Genomic DNA, 22,500 nt, shown 5'->3' on the forward strand with positions numbered 1-22,500 from the left:
AAAGAAAGAAAGAAAGAAAGAAAGAAAGAAAGAAAGAAAGAAAGAAAGAAAGAAAGAAAGAAGGAAGGAAAGAAGAGCAGAGGATACAGCAGGTAAGGGGGTTGAAGGTGGGGTGGGGGTAGGAAGATAGAGCAGGAAAGGGAGTTATAATGGAGAGGATAGAGCAGATAAGGGGGTTGAAATCAGGGTTAGCAATACTCCCACACTTCTGATTCTGTCAGAATTTCAGAGTTAAACACTTCAGTTATTGTTGTTCTTTCATAAGCAGAAATACATCAGTCAAAAAATGATTTATCCCTTGGTTCAAGAAGGAGTTTATATTTGGAACTATTTATGCTAGCTCAGCCTTGTTCACAGGGTAAAGAGCTAAGCAGGCATCTTTAGGAAAGAAAGGCCATGGTGCCAGTGGCAAAGCTCCCAGGCTCTTTCCCACTGGTATCTCCCTCAGACTAGAAGGGTGAGCTGAGGTGGCTGGCCTGAGTTTCTTCATTACACACTGTGGAAATGTTAGCTGTCACTAATATCATTTGCAATGGATGCATGAACTATTAGCAGACAGTATTGAATCAATTAAAATTTCTAGTGGATTCTCCACTGTACTTAGACTAACACCCAAAGTGCCTCCAATAAGAACAGCCCTACACAGTCAGTCAGGCTCTGTCTATTTCCTTCAGTGAGATTCATGCTCCCCAGGTGCTAGAATCCTATTGGCTTTCCTTTGTGTTGCTTGAACATGATATGTTTGTTCACATGAATTATTGTTGCATTAGCTTTTCCTGGGAAGACAAAGTAAATCACTCCAGATTGGCACCAATGAGAGACTAAGTAAGATTTCACCCAAGTCCAGCTTGGGGATGACCAATGAGCTTCCTGTGCCTTCTTACAGACCACAGTTGCAGAGTTGACTATAAAGATGTGGGCAACCCTCAAACAGCAGCATTTCTGCAAAGTTCCACCCCATCATAGATGGTGGCCTCATAGAATCCGCACCATAGAGTCTGGTTTAAATCATCCTTTTACTTCTACCTATGGCCTTGAATCCCCTAAGATCATTTGCCACTGTTGTGGGATATAACGCTAAAATCCCAGGCAAGGGTCTCCTGACCCTCCCCATGCAGTTTCAACAGGTTCACTACCATTAGTAGTTTTGGTACCACTGTATTGCTCTATTCTAGTTGTCATGGCGACAGGACAAAGTCCAAGACGGCATCTCCTCAAAACCTGAGGAAAAAGCATCACATAATACTTGCAGGCATGGGTTCACTTTTTGGAAGGTCATTCCTGTATCTGGGCAAGGATGTCTCCTTGGGACTCAGGCTAATGTTCGAACACCACCTGTCTTTCCTCCTCTCAGGATAACCTCAAGTGTGTTGGGTGAATGAATGACTGACTGTACCAAATCAGAGCAATGGAGGCCAGTGGGTGATCAGATACAAAAACAGTAACAGACAACTTGGTTTCTGTATTAAAAAAGTGACTCTACTCACTGAGATGGCATTATATACGACTATGTATATGTATATATATATATATATATTATTAGAAAAAAATAGTTCTTTGGTTTAAGACTGGGTTTCACCAGTCACTGTCTGGATAACTGTATGTTTTCCTTAAAATAGAAAAGATAACGAAGGGAACATTAAGCTTACAAGTAATCCATGTAAGTTGCTCTTCATGGGTTGACTCAATATGACCTTAAAATTTGGTAGGTATAATATCTGTTGTTTGCTAGGTGGATGATTAAATCCATCTGCTCTTGGCTGCTCTACAGCAACAGAACTGACTGTTTCTACTTGCATGGTACCCTTCTCACTCTTACTTGGTAGTCTACTGGTTGATCATGCTGGAGCCCTTCAGAAAGGATCAGAGAGCTAGGCTCTAGCTGTAAGTCCCTCCCAGGGCCTTTAGCAGAGCTGCTGATGCGGGAGCACTGCCTCTTCTTCTCTATGTAACATTGATCCATAGTGAACATATTTACCCAGATCCACACAGAGGAAAGTGTGCCAACAGATGGCAAAAAGAATGCTCAGACGCTAGACTGGTGTCACCACAGCCCTGAATGTCTGCGTCACACAGCCAATACATTATTCTCCTTATGCAAGCTTGAGTTTACTTTCTGAAGCTTATCATCTAAGGAATATTTTCTAATCACACAAAGGCCAAGAAGATGTTTTATGAAATCTAGTGAGTAAATGAGTACAGAATTAAATGAGTTCTAGGGAAAGAGAAAGGGATGCTAGGATTATGAGGGGGAAAATATCTTAAAACAACAACAACAACAAAAACCCTCCTGTTTTAAGAGGGCCATCAATGTTCTTGAGACAGCAACTATTATCTCCCAGCTCTGATAAACAAAAGCAAATTTCTGAAGTAACTAAGAAATATCTGTGTTTACAAAACCACAGGTGAAAAAAATAAGGAAGAAATTGACTATAAATTCAAGAAACAGACGGGAAGAGAAGACACTTCTGGAAGTAGGAAGATAATTGCCTTCCTGTGCAAAGGAGATCTAATGAGTAACAAGGAGGGCAGATAGTCATTACTGGCAAAGGTCCTGAATTCGTACCAAGGAGTGTATACTTCTAAAATCCTTTCTTGAGGAAAAATATATTAAAATATTTTCCCACGTGAGCAAAAGAGTGTGTAAGACCTCTGCTTATTCTTCATAATCATCAATAAATACCCTGTCAAGTATGTTGTATATCTACAGCGATACTAACTTTTCTTTAAAGTAGACCCACGGGGATGGGAAAGTTATGTCCTGCTCCCCACTGCTTTCTGCTTGTTTGACCTTAGCATTGCTATAGTTTAAATGTGGCATCTCCCGCGCAGTGCATGTGTTCGGATAATGTGGTCCCAGTTGGTGGTGCGTTGGGATGTAAGAAGCTTGCTATTGGAAAAGAGCTGACAGAAGCAGGACCGTAAGGTTGAGACTTTGCATGCTGTACTTGCTTCTGTCTTGAGCCTTTACTCTCTGCGACCTGACCACCAAGAAGTGAGGGACCCCATCTCATACTCCTAATGTACCTCCATGATGCACTATGTCCCATGTCAAAATAAACACGAGTCAAAATAGACTTTTCTCTCGAGGTATCTGTGCGAGGTATTTGGTCATAGCAATACAAAAGTAACCAATACACGCAACACAATTCAACACATACCAGTGGGGAGCTTTTTATGGGAAAATATTTTGATGAATACAAAAGAGGACACTAAAGTCAGCTAACCCTTCAACTCAAAGACTTCATACTACAATAAAGAAGGCAAGAGATCTTTAATGATAACTTAAAAGTCAGGAAGAGAAACTAAAGTCTATAATTACCATAAAAAGAAAACAGAAAGTTGGAAGAGGAACCACTTAGTCATTTAGGTCTGGATAGTGGTTCTGAAATTTGAGTGTGAGAAAGGATGAATCATAGGTAGAGCTTGTTATAACCCAGACAATGGGGCACACTTAAGAGTTTTTAAGATGCATTGCTGTTCTGGGGATTGTCCTTTGAGAACTTCTGATTTAGGAATTGGTCTTCAGTTCTGGCTGCACACTAAACTCCTAGGCATCTTTTGTTCAGGATTCATTACAAATTCATAATAAGTGAATACAGAGAAGACTGCAGCAGCATGAGAAGATGATTCATAAGTAGCCTTCTCAGGAGTTGGAAGACAGAGGAAGCAGATGCTAAGGAGGAATGAGAAGTCTAGAGAGGGCAAGAATGAGGCATAATGAGGAGGGAAAACACAAGGGATGCAGCAGCTGAGCAAGGAAGTACAGGGTCAGGTGCTTCACTGCCCAGCTAGGGAGATTGTTATCTCTCTTGGACACAACAGGAAACCATGAAAGACCTCCAAAATGAAGAGTGAGCAGTCTGAAATCACAGCACTGAGAGGATGAATTTGAGACAGGGTTAAGTAGGATGCTTCAACAGTGGTCCATCTTCTTAAAATGAGCATATGAAAGCATGCTCAAGGCTGTTTATTCTTTATAAATGCTTGAATCTTGTATCTAACTCAAAGACAACCTACGAATATTTTTAGAGTTAGGAAGGCAAAAGTCCCCTCTGTAAAAATAGTCAATAGAAAGATTTTTTTTTTTTTTTTTTTTTTTTTTTTTTTTTTTTTTTTTTTTTTTTGTCAAGACTGAACTTAAACTTCCAAAGCCAATGCTTAGTCAGGGAACAAACTGATTATGAATTTAAGGTTAACAATTTTCATTCCTGTGAAAGAGTTAGTACATTATATATCTCTGAGAAAGACAAGGAAACAAATTAAAGTAGACAAAGGCATTCCAAATCGGAATCATCAGGATCTCAGAATACATTTGCTAAGGAAGGGTAAATAAGTAACTGAAAAAAATTAGATACTTAAAGCTTACAAAAAAATGATAAATGATGGATGGAGCAGAAAGCACAGTAGAAAGGATAGGTGCATGAAACCAGTAAGGTTAGTGTTACTAGGGAAAAAAAAAAATCACCAGGTGCAACATACACCCCCTGCTGGTCATCTTATGAATCAATTTAATTTTCAGCATTCAGCCACATTCCGTGGGAGGAAAATTAACAATAGCATTTTTTATTTATAAAGACTCAAGCTACTTCCTTTAACAGTAAATGTTAAACAAAGTTAGCCAGAACCATAAAGATAGGTACCACACTGTTTTATTGTGACTTTATATTAATCTCTCTCTGGTGCCACCACTCCCTCAGGCTGTGTGTGTGTGTGTGTGTGTGTGTGTGTGTGTGTGTGATCATAAAATTATAAGCAGAATTATGAGAGTGAAGGAAGAGATTTCAAGAGAGGAAGAGAGTAAGGAAAACATAGTAATGGAATATAGGAAACATGCAAATAGAAGACGGACATATTTACCCGGGAGGAAAGGGCATGGGGAAGGGGCATTGAAGGAGGACCCTAAGAGAGAATATATAGATATATAGATATATGTCATTCATATATATAATATATCATTCACATACATATGAATGAAAATACTATAACAGATGCATTACTTTGTATTTTAACTTTAAAAATATTTAAAAACAAAGGTTTAATCTGTCAAATAATTTTAAAAGTGATCTGTCAACCACCTCACTCATGAGAGGGAAATATATTGTAATAATTGCTGAAAATGAAAGCTTCTAAGTTACAATCCAGTTCCTTTCCACTGGCTATGGTTATTTTTTTCTTACCATTGTATCATTGTATTATCAAGGAAATCAGTGGTTTCCATTTGGGGGGTCTTAGTCTTGCTAATAAGAGAACTTTAAAACAGCTATAAAAGAAATTTTGAGGATTATTCTATTAGAACCTGGAAGAAAAAAAAACAATAGAACAGGCAAGCTGTAGATCTCAAAAGCTAAGGGGAAGAGGAGATAGTGAAAAGGAAGAAAAGAGACACCCTATTTTGAGTTTGGGCCCAAGAAGCCTCCATACTTAGCAAAGCAGCTGTGTGGTGGAAGGCGACAGGACAGGGGCACCTTCAAACAGAGCTTAAAAAAATATTCTTAAGCAACCTTAGGCTTTTGACTAGGATCCAAAAAGGAGGAAAACAAAAGAAAAAGGAAACAAAAGGTGTTACACTTACAGTTAGAATTACAAAAAAAGGCAGGCAGGCTTAGGGGCCAGAAAGAGGCTTCTGTGCATATTCCTCCCATCTCCTTAGCATATCATAAATTTTGGTGTTCTCCTAGTCAAGTGATTGACAGGCTCTGCAGCAGGAGACAGCCCTATGCTCTAATCTCAGGGCAGGTCAGAGGTCAAGCCCCTACTTAGCACCCGAGATAGAACTCATGGGTCAGGAGGAATTAGCTTTCCCTTAACACTACTCTTAACAAAGACCTGATACCTCTATTCTTCCATATATTCTGTGAATCCTAAGGAAAGGGATGCCGATGTTTCCTTTTGTCGTGTTACCAGAGAAACAGGCTAGGCCCAAAGCCAACCATGATGGAAGAAGCCATCCTAAGGGCTTCCAACTCTGCTAATATATGTGGTATCTGCACAGTAACCATGTAGGAAGAAAGATAATACTAAAACTCAAGCGTTATTTATTTGGATGCAGATATGCTTTTCCAATAACAAGCACATGGCTTTCCTATCTCCACAAGGACCCCTTTCCTCCCCATGTGAGGGATAGGCTGTTCAATGGCATATATACTTTCCCTGAAAGTCATTGGCCCTTGAAGATGCCGCTGTAAGATACAACAATGGTATTTTCTCTTGAAACAATCTGCTATACCTTAATCTCACACCTTTATTTTCCCCAGAAAGGAAAACCTCAGAACAGAATATTCCAAAACTCTTTTTCTTCATCATTTTCATGGGACATAGCCATTAGGGTATGTGAGACATCAAACATTATTAAGTATCAAAGGAAATATCATCAATACTCTAAGCCGAAAATGCTACACATCCTGGTCATGTGGCCAAAGCGGTACAGCCTAACAGAAAATGCAAAACTAAGTCAACAAAAGTGGAGGTTGCGTACCTGAGCTTCTGATTGTACTGTTTGACCTTTTCCAGGGAGGCTGTGTTTATCTGCGCTTGAAACTCTTCCACGGAAATGTTGTCTCTATAGAAATATCCTTCCATGCTCTCCAATGCTGTGTAAAAAGTGAAGAGTTTACATGCCATCTTATAATTTGCTCTCTGTGCATCTCTTCCAATCCTACTAATTCTTGATAGATAAACCAAAATGTTTCGAGTATGAACAGGTATGCAACAAAGGACTCCAAAAAAAGAAGTGCCCAGGGCTTTCAAAATATATATTGAACAGTTGGTGAAATTTGCTTTTTTTTTTTTTTCCTTAAGTAGGCAAAAGAAATTTCTGGTTTAAACTGTCTTATATTTTTAAAACATTTTGAATGCATTGTAGAAGACTAGAATATGCCGCCCCAAAATATGTCTTTTTGGCATAAGGATTATTTTCAGCTGGTTATTTTTAGAAACGGCAAGGCATAGGCAGTATTCAGGAAACAAAGTAAAACTTAGTCCTTTGTAAGAGGAATTTGTATCCAAAATTGAAACCTGCATTTTGTGTGTACCCACACCAGGGGAGGGAGACCAGTGAGGGGGAGGGGGGTTGGAGAAGTGCATTTGCATAACATCCCCTGTTCTGCATCATGAAGAAAAAGAAACAAAACCATAAGAGATTCCGGACCCGGCACAAGCCACTGAGATAAATTTATACAACAAACCTCCTCCTTATTTTTTTTTCATGTCTTAGTGTTTCTACTGTTGCAACAAAATACCATGACCAAAAAGAAAGTAGGGGAGGAAAGGGTTTAATTGGCCTACACTTTCACATCACTGTTAGTCTCTGGTCACTGAAAGAAATCAGGACAGGAATTCAAAACAGGGCAGGCTCCTGCAGGCAGGAGCTGATGCAAAGGCTATGAAGCCAGGGCTACTGACTGGCTTGCTCAGCCTGCTTTCTTACAGAACTCACTTACAGAACTCACCGCTCCCAGTGGGCTGTGCCCTCCTCCATTGATCACTAACTGAGAAAATGCCTTACGGCTGGATCTTATGGAGGCTCCTTCCTCACTGATGACTCTAGCTTGTGTCAAGCTGACACACAAAAATCAGACAATACATCTCCTTACTCTACAATTGGTCCTTTATCCCTATTTGTTTCCATGGACATGGGTACAATGGTTTCTCTTTTCTTTGTGGGATGCATTCAAAGACAGACCTGTAGTAGATGGTGAAACCAGGGATTCTACTGAAGCCTGTGTGGATTTTCACACACAGGCATACCACACACACGCATATTATGCACACCACACAGACACACACACACACTTTTTTGTAATGCCTCTTCCATTTTCACTAAGCACTTCTGTCCTGTGGCTGTAAGTTCTGCAGTATGACAGTAGAAGCCCAGAAATTCTTTATCCTCCCAGTGTTGTGGGCAGAGGAGCTAGTCTTACTCTGTATCTCAGTCGAGAGTGTTAACCTTTTCACAGGAAGGTAGCATTTATGTCTCTCTTTAGCACATCCCAATTGCCAAAACCACTATTTTTGCATGTTGGAGCCATCCGTCAGTAAAATCAGGGTTGTTTAAAAATAAACACTGAGAACCTGTATAGCCAATGACCTGATAACTAAGGTCAATTGAGTGACTAGTGGGTAAATGACTTATACAAGCAAGGATATGCTGCTTGAATAATGATCACTCATGTTCTGGTTAGTCAATGAACACCACACTATTCAGAATGGTGCACAGCTGAAACTACGAGTCATTTATTTCTAGAGATTTTCATGTAATGTTTTCAGACTATGAAACCACAGAGAAGGGGGGAGTCTGTAATTAAGCTAGCGTCACAGCTGAAAAAGGACACCTAACGTTTTGTACTTTGGCTCTGCTTTGCCTCATACACTAATTTTCTCTTCTGTCATGTCCTTCAATCGTTACGTTAGACTCTAGGGATGATAGGATTGATCAATAAAGGATCAAACTTCCCTCAAGGAGCAGCAGCTTTGAGGCCCAGGGCCCTCCATGATGAAACCACTACCCCAGCATTAGCTACTTCTCTGTGGTTGTAATATAAGACCCTGACACAAGCAACTTAGAGAAAAGTTGTCCTTCCAAAGGGAACATAGGCCACCATGGCAGGGGAGACACAGCAGCAGAAGCATGAGGCAGGCCTGGCAACCGAGAAGCAGGGTGGCCACATTTAACCCACACACAGGAAGCAGAGTAGGAGAACAGGAAGTGTGGCTGGGAATAAAACCCCAAAGAAAGCTCACTTCCGGTGACACAGCTTGTCTAGCTTGTCTTGCCTAGGGTAGTGGTTCTCAGCCTTCCTAATGCTTCAACCCTTTAATAGAGTTCCTAATGTTGTGGTGACCCACAACTGCAAGATTATTTTCTTGCTACTTCCTAACTGCAATTTTGCTAATGCTATGAATTGTAATGTAAATATTTTTTGAAATGGAGGTTTGCCAAATGAGTCACCACTGTCCTAAGGAGTCCATAACTTTACCAAACAGTGCCACTAACTGGGAACCATGCGTTCAAGCACATGAGGCTATGGGGGACATTTTATAAGCAAATCACAACACCCCAAAATAAAGGCACTTACTCATACTGAGTTATCCCCACATGGAAAGCAGAATATTCACCTTGAGTGACTTCCCCAGAACCCCTGGCCTGCTGTCACTTATGCATATTTTAACCATCTCAGTTGGTATATATGTATATATATATATATATATATGGTTAATATATATAATTTTTTTGTACAAAATTTCAAACTTCCTATCAGCTCATTATAGATAGACTTGGGGTCACTGACCTCCTTCACATGTCCTTCCCTACATGGCTACACTGATCCACACTGCCTTCACCACTGCTTGGCTCTTTGTTTGGTACATGAAGACAGCACATTGGGAGAGTCTAAGACAGCCTCAGAAGTGATGCTTCTACCCTGAAACTCAAGTAACAAAGACATCTCCATGTTTCCCTTTGGCATTTCTTCCATAGTCTTCTACGCTATGCAGGGCTTGTTTGCCTTGGCCATACTGATCAGCCTTTGCTCCTGGGATCTTTTCCAACTAACAATTATACAGGGTAGAGAGAAACTGTTTTCTCCCTTTCTGACATTCTTTATAAAACTAAGCTCACTTCCCTTACTAGAGGACCCACTTGAAGGCTAAGCTGCCCATCTGCTACATCTTGGTAGGGGGCCTAGGTCCAGTTCATGTATGGTACTTGGCTGATGCTTTAGTCTCAGGAAGCCCCTCTGGGCCTGGGTTAGTTGGTCCTGTTGGTCTTCTTGTGGAGCTCCTGTCACTTCCAGGTTTTTTTTCTCTTTCCTCCCACTCTTCCACAAGACTCCCTATTCATCGCCCAATATTTGGCTGTAAGCCTCAGCATCTGTTTTGAGGAGCTACTGGGTAGAGCCTCGTAGAGGACAACACTCACAGGACCACTTCCCCCTGGAGAGGCTACCTTGCCAGGCCACAGGGAAGAAGATATGCTCAGTTCTGATGCAACTTGATGAGCTGGGGTGAATGGGAAAGGGTGCTCCCCTTTTCTGAGGAATATGAAAGAGACAAGGAATGGAGGGTAGGACTGGGAAGGGAGGAGGGATGGGGCTACAACCAGGATGTAAAGTAAATAAAAAGTAAATTAATTAAAAATAAATATAAGCTCAAACTTCATGTTATAAATATTATAATAATATATACTATACTTCAGTTATATTATGCTGTATATACACACATATGTATGGTTTAAGCAGCAGACCTGTGTATTAAGATACATCAGAGTAAAAAAGTAGCCTGATATAGTGGTATTGAGGCAGGATAGAAAGACATGGAAAATTGTGGGGACATGGGAAAGGAAAGAAGCCCCTCACCCTGGAGTCTGGTTGAAGTTTCCTGAAGCTGAGAGACAATAACTGAGACCAAAAAAAAAGAAAAAGAAAAAAAAGTAGTCAGCAGTATTAGCAAATGTCCCAGCACTCAGGAGGTAGAAGCACAGATCTCTGTTGAGTTCAAGGCCAGCCTGGTCTACAGAAAGAGTTCCAGCACCCCCAGGGCTTCAAGGAGACACACTGTTTCATACAAACAAACAAGAAAGCAATGCTATGAACGTTGATGACAAAGTCAACATTCCTTTTACATAGATTCATGTCAATTAATAAAAATGTCAAAATAGCAATGGTTACGGACTAAGCGTGCGTGACCAAGCGTGGCCTGTGGCGATGTCTGCAGGAAGTGTTTTGTGGTAACTGATGCGAGTGATGCCGCTGGACATGGGCAGCACTGTTCCCTCTGAGAGTGCCATGGTTGTATACAGGTAAAGAAAGTGAGCTGAGCAGTAGTCGTGCCCTCATTCACTTCTTCCTGCTCTCGACACTGGATACGGCCAGCTACTCCCAGAGCCTGCCCTGACTCCTTTCAGTGAAGGGCTGGAACTGTAAGCTCCAAATTATGCCTTGACTTCACCAGTGCTGGAATAGTAAATCATCTTTCTCAGAGTTGCTTTTGTCAGCACATTCATCATAGGAACAGAAATGAAACTAGGGCATTATCGAATCCCATCAAGGCACTTCATTTACCAAAGGGTAGAGAAACTGCCTGGAAACATTTGAGGCTGTCATTTCAGAAACCACTAAAACCTTCTATGGGACTATTCTGAAGACAGTTACACAAGGATTTCTTGAAGAGACTTCACCCAAGTTTGGGTATGGACACACCCGTCTCTAAGTAACTCTCCTTCTGTTGCTGCCCAGGCTTAAACCCATGCTAAACATCTCTTCTTAATAAACTCCGATTATAAATCCTGGTATCACATGGGTAAAGTTCCCTGAATAGTTCTCCTTAGTCTTCGACAAGAGGTAGGATGGAGATGTAACTATGGCCCATGTCTTCCTCCCACTAACTTCTTCTCTGGTGACCATTATGGAACAACCTCTGGAGAAGTATCGGTGAGTTCCTTGACTGTTGTTGAACAGTTCTACTCCACTCTCCTAGCTTATATGTTACCTTGGTTTTTTTTATCTTGGAGAAAATCAAAAGCCCCTAGTGATGTTTAATGAATATAACTGACTCTGAAGACAAGCTTTCTCCTGGAGTTATCAGTCTCTCTTTGTGGCCAGATGGAACAATCATGGCTATTTGTAGAGACATCACTGTAAGGTCTACTTATTAACAGCCAAAGATGTTCTCTTATCTCCATTAGAGATCTAGTGAGAAGTGAATTGGGGGGTTACACCAAGAAAACTAAGCTTTGACAAGCAGACCATTAGAAAGCTTAAACATCTTTTCCTTCTAGTATCTTCTGAAGGACCAAGGTCCAGGGGACCTGTGGAGATTGAAGCACCAACCAACAACTATGCATAGACTGGATGTAAGCACCCTACACAGATGGAGCTGATGCGCTGCTCAGTCCATATATAGGGGCTGACTCTGACGTGGACTCTGTTGCCTGCTTTTCAATCACTTTCCCCTGGCAGGCCTACAGTGCCAGGCCACCGGGGGAAAGGATTCACTTATTCCTGATGCAACTTGATATGCTGGAGTGGGTGGGGAGGGAGGCTGCCCCTTCTCTGAGGAGTAGGGGAGGGGGAAAGGGAAAACAGGGAACAGGGGTGTGACCAGGAGGAGAGGAGGGAGGGAGCTACTACCAGGATGTAAAATGACTGACTGGATGAATGATTACACACACACACACACACACACACACACACACACACACACACACACACGGGAAAGCCTAAACATATTAGGAACAGCTGTTTCTATGCAAACGATTCTCCAGACTTGTCTTGACACGGTCCTACTACCACACCATACTTGCTTTAACTACATTATATAAAGGTAGCAGCCTTGGGTACAGGAACTCTGCAGACTTCCTCCTCTATTGCTAGCTTGCTTGACAACTTCAACTTTTCTCCCGTGATATCATGATTCACCATTTCACTTCTGCATTCTCCCAATATATATGCAGCATTTTATAGAGAGTGCTTTCAACTTTCTAAAGCAGTGGTTCTCAACCTGTGGATCGCAACACCTTGGGGGCTGCACATCAGATATCCTGTATCTCTGGTATTTGTTATTTATGTTACAATATATAATAGTAGCAAAAATTCAGTTATGAAGAAGCAGCAAAAAAAAAATAAAAATTCACGATTGGAGGTAACCACAACATGAAGAATTGTATTAAAGGTTCACAGCATTAAGAAGGCAGAGAACCACTGTTCTATAGCAAAGACTAAGTTAAAGTAATCTTGGAACCATTCTAAAGAAGCACAATAAGACAATATGTAGAGAAGGATATATAAGATATATAGAGAGACAACAGCTACCCAATGCTTGATGCCATTGATGGAAATACTAGAAAGGCTGACAGTGTGGTACAGGCAGAGAACTCAAGGGGAGCATTTTAGGTTATATTCATTTTCTTCTCATCCTTTCCCCACTGAACTCAGGGACAAGGAAAGGCTGTCCACTCTCTCTGTATCTCTTCAACATAGTACATGAAGTCCTAGCTAGAGCAATAAGACATCTAAAGGAGATCAAGGGGTTACAAATTGGAAAGGAAGAAGTCAAAGCATCACTATTTGCATCTGATATTATAATACACATGAGTGACCCCTAAAATTCTACCAGGCAACTCCTTCAGCTGATAAACACCTTCAGCAAAGTGGCTGGATACAAAATTAACTCCAAAAAATCAGTAGCCCTCCTGTATACAAAAGACAAAAGGGCCGAGAAAGAAATTAGGGAAACAACACCCTTCACAATATACACAAAGGACATAAAGTATCTTGGTGTAACCCTAACCAAGCAAGTCAACAACTTGTATGAAAAAAAAAATTTCCAGTCTCTGAAGAAAGAAATAGAAAAAGATATCAGAAGATGGAAAGATCTCCCATGCTCATGGCTTGGCAGGATTAACATAGTAAAAATGGCCATCTTACCAAAAGTTATTTACAGAGTCAATGCAATTCCCAACAAATTACCAACACAATTCTTTACAGACCTTGAAAGAACAATTTTCAACTTCGTATGGAATGATAAGAAACCCAGAATAGCTAAAACAATCCTCTACAATAAAAGATCTTCTGGAGGTATCTCCATCCCTGATCTCAAGCTGTACTATAGAGCAACAGTAGTAAAAACTGCGTGGTACTGGCATGGAAACTGACTGGTGGATTGATGGAATTTAACAGAAGACTCTGAAATAAACTCACACATTTATGGACACCTGATTTTTGACAAAGATGCCAAAATCATACAATGGAAAAAAAGATAGCATCTTCAACAAATGGTGCTGGTCTAACTGGATGTCTACGTGCAGGAAAATGAAAATAGATCTATACTTATCACCCTGCACAAAACTAAAGTCCAAGTGAATCAAAGGCCTCAACATAAAACCAGACACACTAAACCTTTTAGAAGAAAAAGTGGGGAAGAGCCTTGAACTCATTGGCACAGGAGACAACTTCCTGAACAGAACACCAACAGCACTCTAAGAGCAACAATCAATAAATGGGACCTCATGAAACTGAAAAGCTGTAAAGCAAAGGACACTGTCATCAGAACAAAACAACAGCCTACAGATTGAGAAAGGATCTTCACCAACCCTATATCTGACAGAGGGCTAATATCCAGAATATATAAAGAACTCAAGAAGTTAAAAAGCAACAAATCAAGTAATCCAATTAAAAAATGGGGTACAGAGCTAAACAGAGAATTCTCAATAGAGGAATATCAAATGGCAGAAAAACACTTAAAGAAATGCTCAAACTCATTAGCCATCAGGGAAATGCAAATCAAAATGATCCTGAGATTTCATCTTATGCTCATCAGAATGGCTAAGATAAAAAACAAGTCACAACACATGCAGGAGAGGATGTGGAGAAAGGGGAATCCTCCTGCATTGCTGGTGGGAATGTAAACTTGTACAACCACTTTGGAAATCAACCTGGAACTTTCTCAGACAACTAGGAATAGTGCTACCTCAAGATCCAACTATACCACTCCTAGGCACATATCCAAAAGATGCTCAAGTACACAATAAGGACATCTGCTCAACCATGTTTGTAGCAGCTTTATTTGTAATAGCCAGAACCTGGAAACAACCCAGATGTCCTCAGTGGAGGAATGGACACAGAAATTGTGGTACATTTATATAATGGAATATTACTCAGCAATTATAAACAAGGAAATCATGAAATTTTCAGGCAAATGGTGGGAACTGGAAAAGATCATCCTAAATGAGGTATCCCAGAAACAGAAAGATTCACGTGGTATATACTCACTCATAAGTGGATATTAGACATATAATATAGGATAAACATACTAAAATCTGTACACCTAAAGAAACTAAACAAGAAGGAGAACTCTGGGTAAGATGCTCAATCCTCATTTAGAAAGGCAAACAGGAGGGACATCAGAAGTGGGAGAAAACAGGGAACAGGACAGGAGTCTACCACAGAGGGCCTCTGAAAGTCTCTACCCTGCAGGGTATCAAAGCAGATGCTGAGACCTATAGCCAAATGTTGGGCAGAGTGCAGGGAATCTTATGAAAGAAGGGGAAAATAGTAAGACCTGGAGAGGACAGGAGCTCCACAAGGAGAGCAACAGAACCAAAAAATCTGGGCTCAGGGGTCTTTTCTGAGACTGATACTCCAACCAAGGACCACTCATGCAGATAACCTAGAACCCCTGCACAGATGTAGCCCATGGCAGTTTAGTGTCCAAGTGGGCTCCCTAGTAATGGGAACAGGCACTGTCTCTTACATGAACTCAGTGGCCTGCTCTTTGATCACCTCCCCCTCAGTGGGGTGCAGCCTTACCAGGATCCAGAGGAAGACAATGCAGCCACTCCTGATGAGACCTGATAGACTGGAATCAGAAGAAAGGGGAGGGAGACCTCCCCTATCAGTGGACTGTGGGAGGGGTATGGGTGGACAAAGGGAGGAAGGGTGTGTTTGGGAGGGGAGAAAGAAGAGAGCTACAGGTGGGATACAAAGTAAATAAACTGTAACTAATTAAAAAAAGAAAAGAAAAGAAAAAAAATTCCCATACAAATACTAAGTTACTTTAAAAAGAAGAAAAGATAAAGTTCTCACTAATATAAGAATGCAATGGAAGCCAGGCACAGGGGCATACTCCTGTGGTCCCAGAACTCAGAGAACCAAAGGCAGGTGGATCTCTGTGAGTTTTAGGCCAGCCTAGTCTACAAAGTGACTCCAGCACAGCCAAGGCTATACAGAGAAACCATACCTGGAAAAACTGAAACAAACAAACAAACAAAATCCAGACAAAAAATATACAAAAGAAAAAAATATAAGAAAAAAAAAGAATGCAGTGGACGGATAAGTATGAAATAGATTGATAAAGAAGGTTAAAGAGAAAAGGTACTGCTTCTAGATTTAAAAAAAAAAAAAAGTTTGTCCTGGAAGGTAATGACTATTCCAAGGAAAACATAAAAGTGAAGAAAGCAGAAAGCTTGAGCCTGTCTCACAGAAAGGGCTGTCACAAACAGAGTTGACAAAAGATGAAAATTAAAAATAACAAGTATATAATTAAAAATAGCTTCTAAGAGTTTGGAGAACATTGTGTGCCTTAATAAGAGATTCAAATCTCCCTACAAAGGTGGAAATTTGGGGGTAATCTTAACCAAGCACTCCTTTGGAACCACCAAAAGCAATCTTTAGGGTTTTCCTGTTACCCTGTCTATTTCTCCAAGCTCTGGAAAAAAATTAGCCTGCTCCTGTGTGGAGTGAACAGATCGCAAGTCTATGCCAGTGGACCTCACTCAAAACTGAAGCCTCAAGAAGCCCATGTACAACTTACAGATGGAAACAGCTCCACAAACCTGGGTACTAGCAGGCAGAAATGCAATAGTGGCTTCCAACAGACAAGGAAGGCTACATTTCTGCCTCTCACCACCTCACCCTACAAAGCTGAACTTAGCAACTTAACTGAAGCTTTCTAACTGGGAAAAATAAATAAATGAATCAATGTTTACACTGACTCTAAACATGGTTTTCTCATTCTTTATATTTATACAGCTATATGGAAAGAAGGAGGACTTTTAACAGAAAAAAAATATTCTCAAGAAATATGGTCCTGAATTTTATTCTTCTCTAGGCCATCTGGTGACCCATTGCCAGAAGTGATACAAAATAGATGTTGGCAGAAGGACAATTATGACATCAAGGATATAAACTAACACACACATGTGCCAGACAAGCAGCACTCCAGAGGACAAGACCGAGGGCTCTTTCCCTACTCTCCCCAGGGATAAAAGCAAGCCCATCTTATACAGAAGCAGGGCTTGGAGAAGAAACGGGCCACTAATCAAGGTCATAGATAGAAAATGATCGGTGCTGTACTCAAAGTGGACACAAGATTCTGTGCTCCAAAGAGCAGTGGAAAATCAAGGCATTTCATGACTCACGTCACCAGGGAAGAGAAGCATGAATTACGGGGTCTTGTCATATTTAGCTGTGTGTTAACACAGGGGGTGAAGCCAAGTGACCACTTTATTCTAAATTATGCAAAGGAGAGGTAAATCCCAGAAAAAGGTTGCCAACTAGATTTTACTGAGATTTCTCTCCGTAGCGTTTGCCGACACCTCTGCAGGATGGATAAACACCTACCATAATCCAATGAAAAAGAAATAAAGTGGATAAGGTAAGGTAAAAAAATAAAATAAATAAGGCTTTAAGTGATTTCCTAGGATTGTTACAATAAATCTGTTGATGAAAAAGGTCCTGTTATTTTTTTTTCAGTGCTAATCTTATTAATTGGACACAAGAATCTGCCCCAGGAAATGTCACCTGTGCCACTGATGTCACAGGTAATTGACATGATTTCTTGAAGATTTCCATCATACGATGAGATGATCTCTGTCGCACAGCTCTTGGACATTCTCTTCTCCCTCTCAGACCAAGCAGGTTGAGACTTCTGGTAACAAGATAGAAAGGGGCTATGCCCTGACCTGACTAAACCTTAACTTCTAGAAAATGGTTCTTTGGCTGCCATCAAATCTTAGGGGATCAAAGCCACATAGGAGGAAAGTGAGGTGGGATAGAAAGACAGAGAAAATTACAGGAACATGGAAAGCCAAGAAGCCTCTCTATTCTTGAGTCTGGCTGAAGCCTCTCAAAGCCAGGAGTCAAGAACCTCAGAAAATACCTTGTAAAGGTTACCTACACAGAGATCATAATCCTTTAGCTTCAAAACACTTGAAATAAAAATGCTAAAAGAGCAATGAACTATGCTTAAGGCCTAAGCATATATGACCTACAGTATGCTGAGAATCTCTCTTCTGTGACATTTGGGATCCATGGTTTACCCTCATCAGACTGTAACACATCCAAGTCACTGCAGAAACCACCTCTGCTCTCAGTCACTGAGACAGGGAGGTTTTCCTTAGTGGCTCAGAGAAGCAGCTGCAGAGGCCAACCAAATCTTATGCACAGACAGCTATTGCTAAAACAATCAGGCACAGCAATTTCCCAAGAAGCCCACATCTGGGTGTACATTATCCTGTCCTTAAAAGCTTAAACCTACAAAAACACCTCTCCTTAATAAATTTTAATTATACTCCAGGCTAACTCATTTACTATTTTTTTTTCTGGGTCTCAGTCAAGAACCTCACTTCACTTAGGCAGATGCCTCTATAAAGAATGTCTCTGGCTGAAGTTTTATGGTGCTGAATAGGCATGTAATCCCAGCCTTCAAGAGAATTCAGACAAGCCTGAAGCACAGAGTGAGCCAAGGGCAGGCAGCACGAACTACATAGTAAGACTGTCTCAACCGAGCAAGATCTGAGGGTATAGCTCAGTAGTAGAGCACTTGCCTGGAGTGTCCTAGACTTGGGCTTCATTAGCAATGTGTGAGTACATATCTTCATATGTTTACATCCTGTTATTCATTAAGCATTGCTAACGTAACAGGAAGTGCAGATGAATTCTGTGGTATCTTAGGACAGTACTCAACGGGTGAGATATTTTAGGACAGGATAAAAGACACCCGTAACATCGCACTTGATTTAAAGGTATTTTGCTTAATAGAGCTTTCTTTTCAATAACAGTTTTATTAAGCACTTCTTTTTCTCTTTAAACTTTAAGAGTTCTGTTTTTTGTTTTTTAGAGGACATAAGTCATACAACAGCAGTTCAGGTTTCCTATATAGATGGCCAGCAGCCAGGCTGGTTGCGGATCAATTTGGGAATGTAAATCCCTTTCCCTTACAGTGGATCACCAGTCACTGATTTTCAAAAGAATGTTTCAAAGTTGATTTTAAATGAACCTCATTTTTCTCCCCAAAGCTGTTAAATGCAACACTTTGCAAACTAAATAATGAGGTTCCATGAATTAACAAGAGTTATCATTTACATATATATATATATATATAGAGAGAGAGAGAGAGAGAGAGAGAGAAAGAGAGAGAGAGAGATTTTTTTTTTGCAAAGCCACAAAGGTGACTACTAATTTGACTTGTGGTATATTCTGTAACTTTTGGATTTAGTAAATATCACAATGAAACTTCTAAAGTATATTACTAAATTTGAATTTTTAATAAAAGTCATAATCATCATACAGTTATGTAGAATATTACAGAGCATGCATGCAACATGAACTCCCAGTACACGAAGCCATCTTTGCAGCTTCTTTTCAAGTTTGTTGTGGTTCTGCCTCACAGTTTCAGCATTAATTCGGAGCACTGTAAAAGACTCCCCAGTCTCCAGGCCCTAAATATGGACAGGAGTAAAACAAAGGCCTTCTGAAGAAACAACTTCAAACATACACAGGGGTCGCTCCTGCTAAAGCACAGGAACTATTCTGTTAGCAAGGTGTTATTTCAGATTGCAGTCTTACAGAACTTCGATAAAATGAATCTCAGATAATGCAGTTTGCTATGTCCGATGCAGGAAACCAGTCCATCCATTCCACTCACTTAATTTGGGACTCCTTTGTGCTTCTTATTTTGGTTTCTGTTGGTTTAAAGATTACCACTGGAGATGCTCTCCCTCAGAGACAAATCAGAAATGTAAGCTATCATCTCTTCCTGGCTAAGGATTCTGGGTAACAGCATGAGCCAGGAGAACAAGACTGAACTACTGTGACCCTGTGGGAAGAGGAAGCCAGGTGATCTGCTGATGTCCACTTCCTCACCTAAATTCTACGGTGAGGGGATGAGGGCAGCAGTCCTGCCTGAGAGAAGTGGAGGTTAGGAGCCCAGGTCCTCGAGGGATGAACGTCTGCTTGTCCCACACATCATGAACCGAGACTAACAGAGGTGCAAGCTCGGAGAGAAACTTACCTACATTCAGAGCAGACCCCAGTCTGCTGACTGGTGTCCAAATAAGGAGAAGGAAAAATCTGTTGAAGCTGTAAGATGAGCTATAGAAATAAAGACTGTAACTTGCCCTGAGAACTGGGTCCTTCTAAATGCTATCTCCTCCGAGAAAGGGAAACAGATCAGGGTCCCATTGGAGCCTCTTGCAGTTCTTACAGAAATACAATATCTAAGGGACAAGGGATGGACTAACAGAGGATGCTCCCAGAGCTGACAAGCAGATACCCTATCCGAAATAGTCAGTTATTTTCCTAGCTGTAACCCCCTACCCTTTTGAACACCATCAACTCTTTTTTTTATTTTAATTTTTATATTAATTGCAGTTTATTCACTTGGTATCCCAGCTGTAGCACCCTCCTTCATCCCCTCCCAATCCCCCCCTCCCTCCCTCATATCCTCCCATGCCCCTCTCCAAGTTTATTGATAGAGGTGGTCCTTCTCCCCTTCCATCTGACTCTAGTATACCAGGTCTCAACAGAACTGGCTGCACTGTCTTTCTCTGTGGCCTGGTAAGGCTGCCCCCCACTTGGGTGGGGATGATCAAAGAGCCAGCCATTGAGTTCATGTCAGAGATAGTCCCTGTTCCCCTTACTAGGGAATCCACTTGGATGTAATATAGGATAAACATATTAAAATCTGTACAACTAAAGAAGCTAAGCAAGAAGGACCCAAGATAAGATGATCAATCCTCACACAGAAAGGCAAGCAGGACAGACATCAGAAGAAGAAGAAAACAGGGAACAGGACAGGAGCATACCACATAAGGCCTCTGAAAGACTCTACCTAGCAATGTATCAAAGCAGATGCTGAGATTCAGAACCAAACTTTGGGGAGAGTGCAGGGAATCTTATGAAAGAAGGGGGAGATAGTAAGAACTGGAGAGGACAGAAGTTCCACAAGAAGAGCAATAGAACCAAGAAATCTGGGCCCAGGAGTCTTATCTGAGACTGATACTCCAACCAAGAACCATTCATGGAGATAACCTAGAACCCCTGCACAGGTGTATGCCATGGCACTATTAGCTTTCGGTGGAGAAAACTCTGAGCCAAAAGTGATGCCTCCTTGTAAGGACAACACGCAGAATATTTTATATTGCCCTTAGTCTCTTTGTTAAAGCTTCACAGACTCTTGACATCTGAACATTTATGAGATGAATTAGTACAATTAAATGAAGATTAACTAGATAATTGCAGTGCTTCATAACCCAGGAAGACCAGTGGCAGCTTCTCCTGGTGGACTCAGAAACACCCAGAAAACTGCAAAAGCATCTTGGCATTTGCACACTGTCTCCCAGTGATCCTGTCTTAATGGCTATTTGTTGTGTGGGGCTGGCCATGGACACTTCCTAAAACCTTTCTAAGGTGACCTTGTGCATCTTAGAAACAAGTCAGCGAAAGAGGAACTGAGTATTGACTCTCTGTGGACTGTCTGATATTCCTCACACAGAGGGTCCAGGAACCCGTCCATACTAAACTGTGTAAAGCATGCATGAGGAGGAGGCAAAGATTGGCGTAAAATGATCTTTGCATTCAAGCACTGTAGATATTCTTTGTGCCAAGTTTCCGTGTGCCTTGTATTAGAAATTAGTACCCATGTGTACGTCTAGTTCCTGTTCCGAAGCTGTGGCTTCCTGCAATACACATTCACCTTTGACCTTGCTTACTTCCTGCCCTTGAGAGGAAGACAGCGATATCCTTGCTTTTGCTACCAGGGGCTATGCTGAAGGATGACACTGAAGACTTCCCCAGGAGATTTTCACATGCACAGATTTTCTTTCTTTTTTTTTCCTTTTTTTTTTTTATGTAACAAGTGAGGAGCTATGAGCAATGAAAACTAAAACCCTTCAAATGATGTTTATTCTAGGAAAAAGGCCATTTCTTTCATTGAGCATCGCTTTCAATCAGCAAACTAACTCGATTCAAAGTAGCTCTGGATGCCCCAGGCTTCTGTCAGAACACCAAGAGATACTAATGATAGCTCACGGGAGCTTTACAACTACAGAGGCATTTGCACCCTTTTAAGGAAACAATCTTATCATGGGCAGAATTTTAATGAAATGTTTCCAATCTTCTATGCTCTTCTGTGACCTTTGAACACAGGTCTGGCGTCACCCCCTAACCCCGTCTTTGGTTTTCCAAGACAGGGTTTCTGTGTGTAACCCTGGCTTCCATGGAACTCCCTCTGGCCTTAAACTGAGATTCACATGCCTCTGCCTCTGGAGTGCTGGGATTAAATGCATGCATCTGTATGTTGCTGCTATGAGGTATAAAAGTCAAATGTTCACTGCATGTTTTTCAAATCACTTTTCAAAGCAATAAATTTATTTTTCAATTGGCTTTTGCAAAAGTAATAAAATAAAGGTTAGTTACAAAAATAATCTTTTTCCGACATGCATCTGCAATGGGGTGTGGTTATTCAGTTACTGAAAGTGGATGTGTCACAAATGAAACATTTTAAAAAGAAATGCTTAGTGCCATTTGTCATTAACAGTAATGGTTCTTTAGACAATTTTTTTTAAAAAAAAGGAGAGAAATAAGGTTGGCAAGATGACTCATGGGGTAAGGGTGCTTGTTATCGAAAGATTCAAGCCTGACTACGTAAGTTTGATCCCTAGGATGCTCTTAAAGGTGGAAGGAGAATATGGACACCATAGATTATCCATATAAAAGCCGTGGT

The 22,500-nt window shown here is 40.9% G+C and overlaps 1 protein-coding gene across 2 annotated transcripts in view; it reads right to left on the reverse strand.

Moving 5' to 3' along the window:
* The window catches only part of Prex2 (phosphatidylinositol-3,4,5-trisphosphate dependent Rac exchange factor 2), a 288,407-nt gene that overhangs the window by 59,089 nt on the left and 206,818 nt on the right, over positions 1-22,500 (reverse strand). For both annotated transcript variants that reach the window (XM_055603275.1, XM_055603276.1), the window contains exon 35: positions 6,479-6,593. In XM_055603275.1, the coding sequence (XP_055459250.1) occupies positions 6,479-6,593 (115 nt within the window). The remainder of the gene's footprint in view (positions 1-6,478; positions 6,594-22,500) is intronic.

Source organism: Psammomys obesus, unplaced genomic scaffold (genome assembly GCF_907164565.1).
Source record: "Psammomys obesus unplaced genomic scaffold, mPsaObe1.curated_primary_1811, whole genome shotgun sequence".
Classification (NCBI taxonomy): domain Eukaryota; kingdom Metazoa; phylum Chordata; class Mammalia; order Rodentia; family Muridae; genus Psammomys; species Psammomys obesus.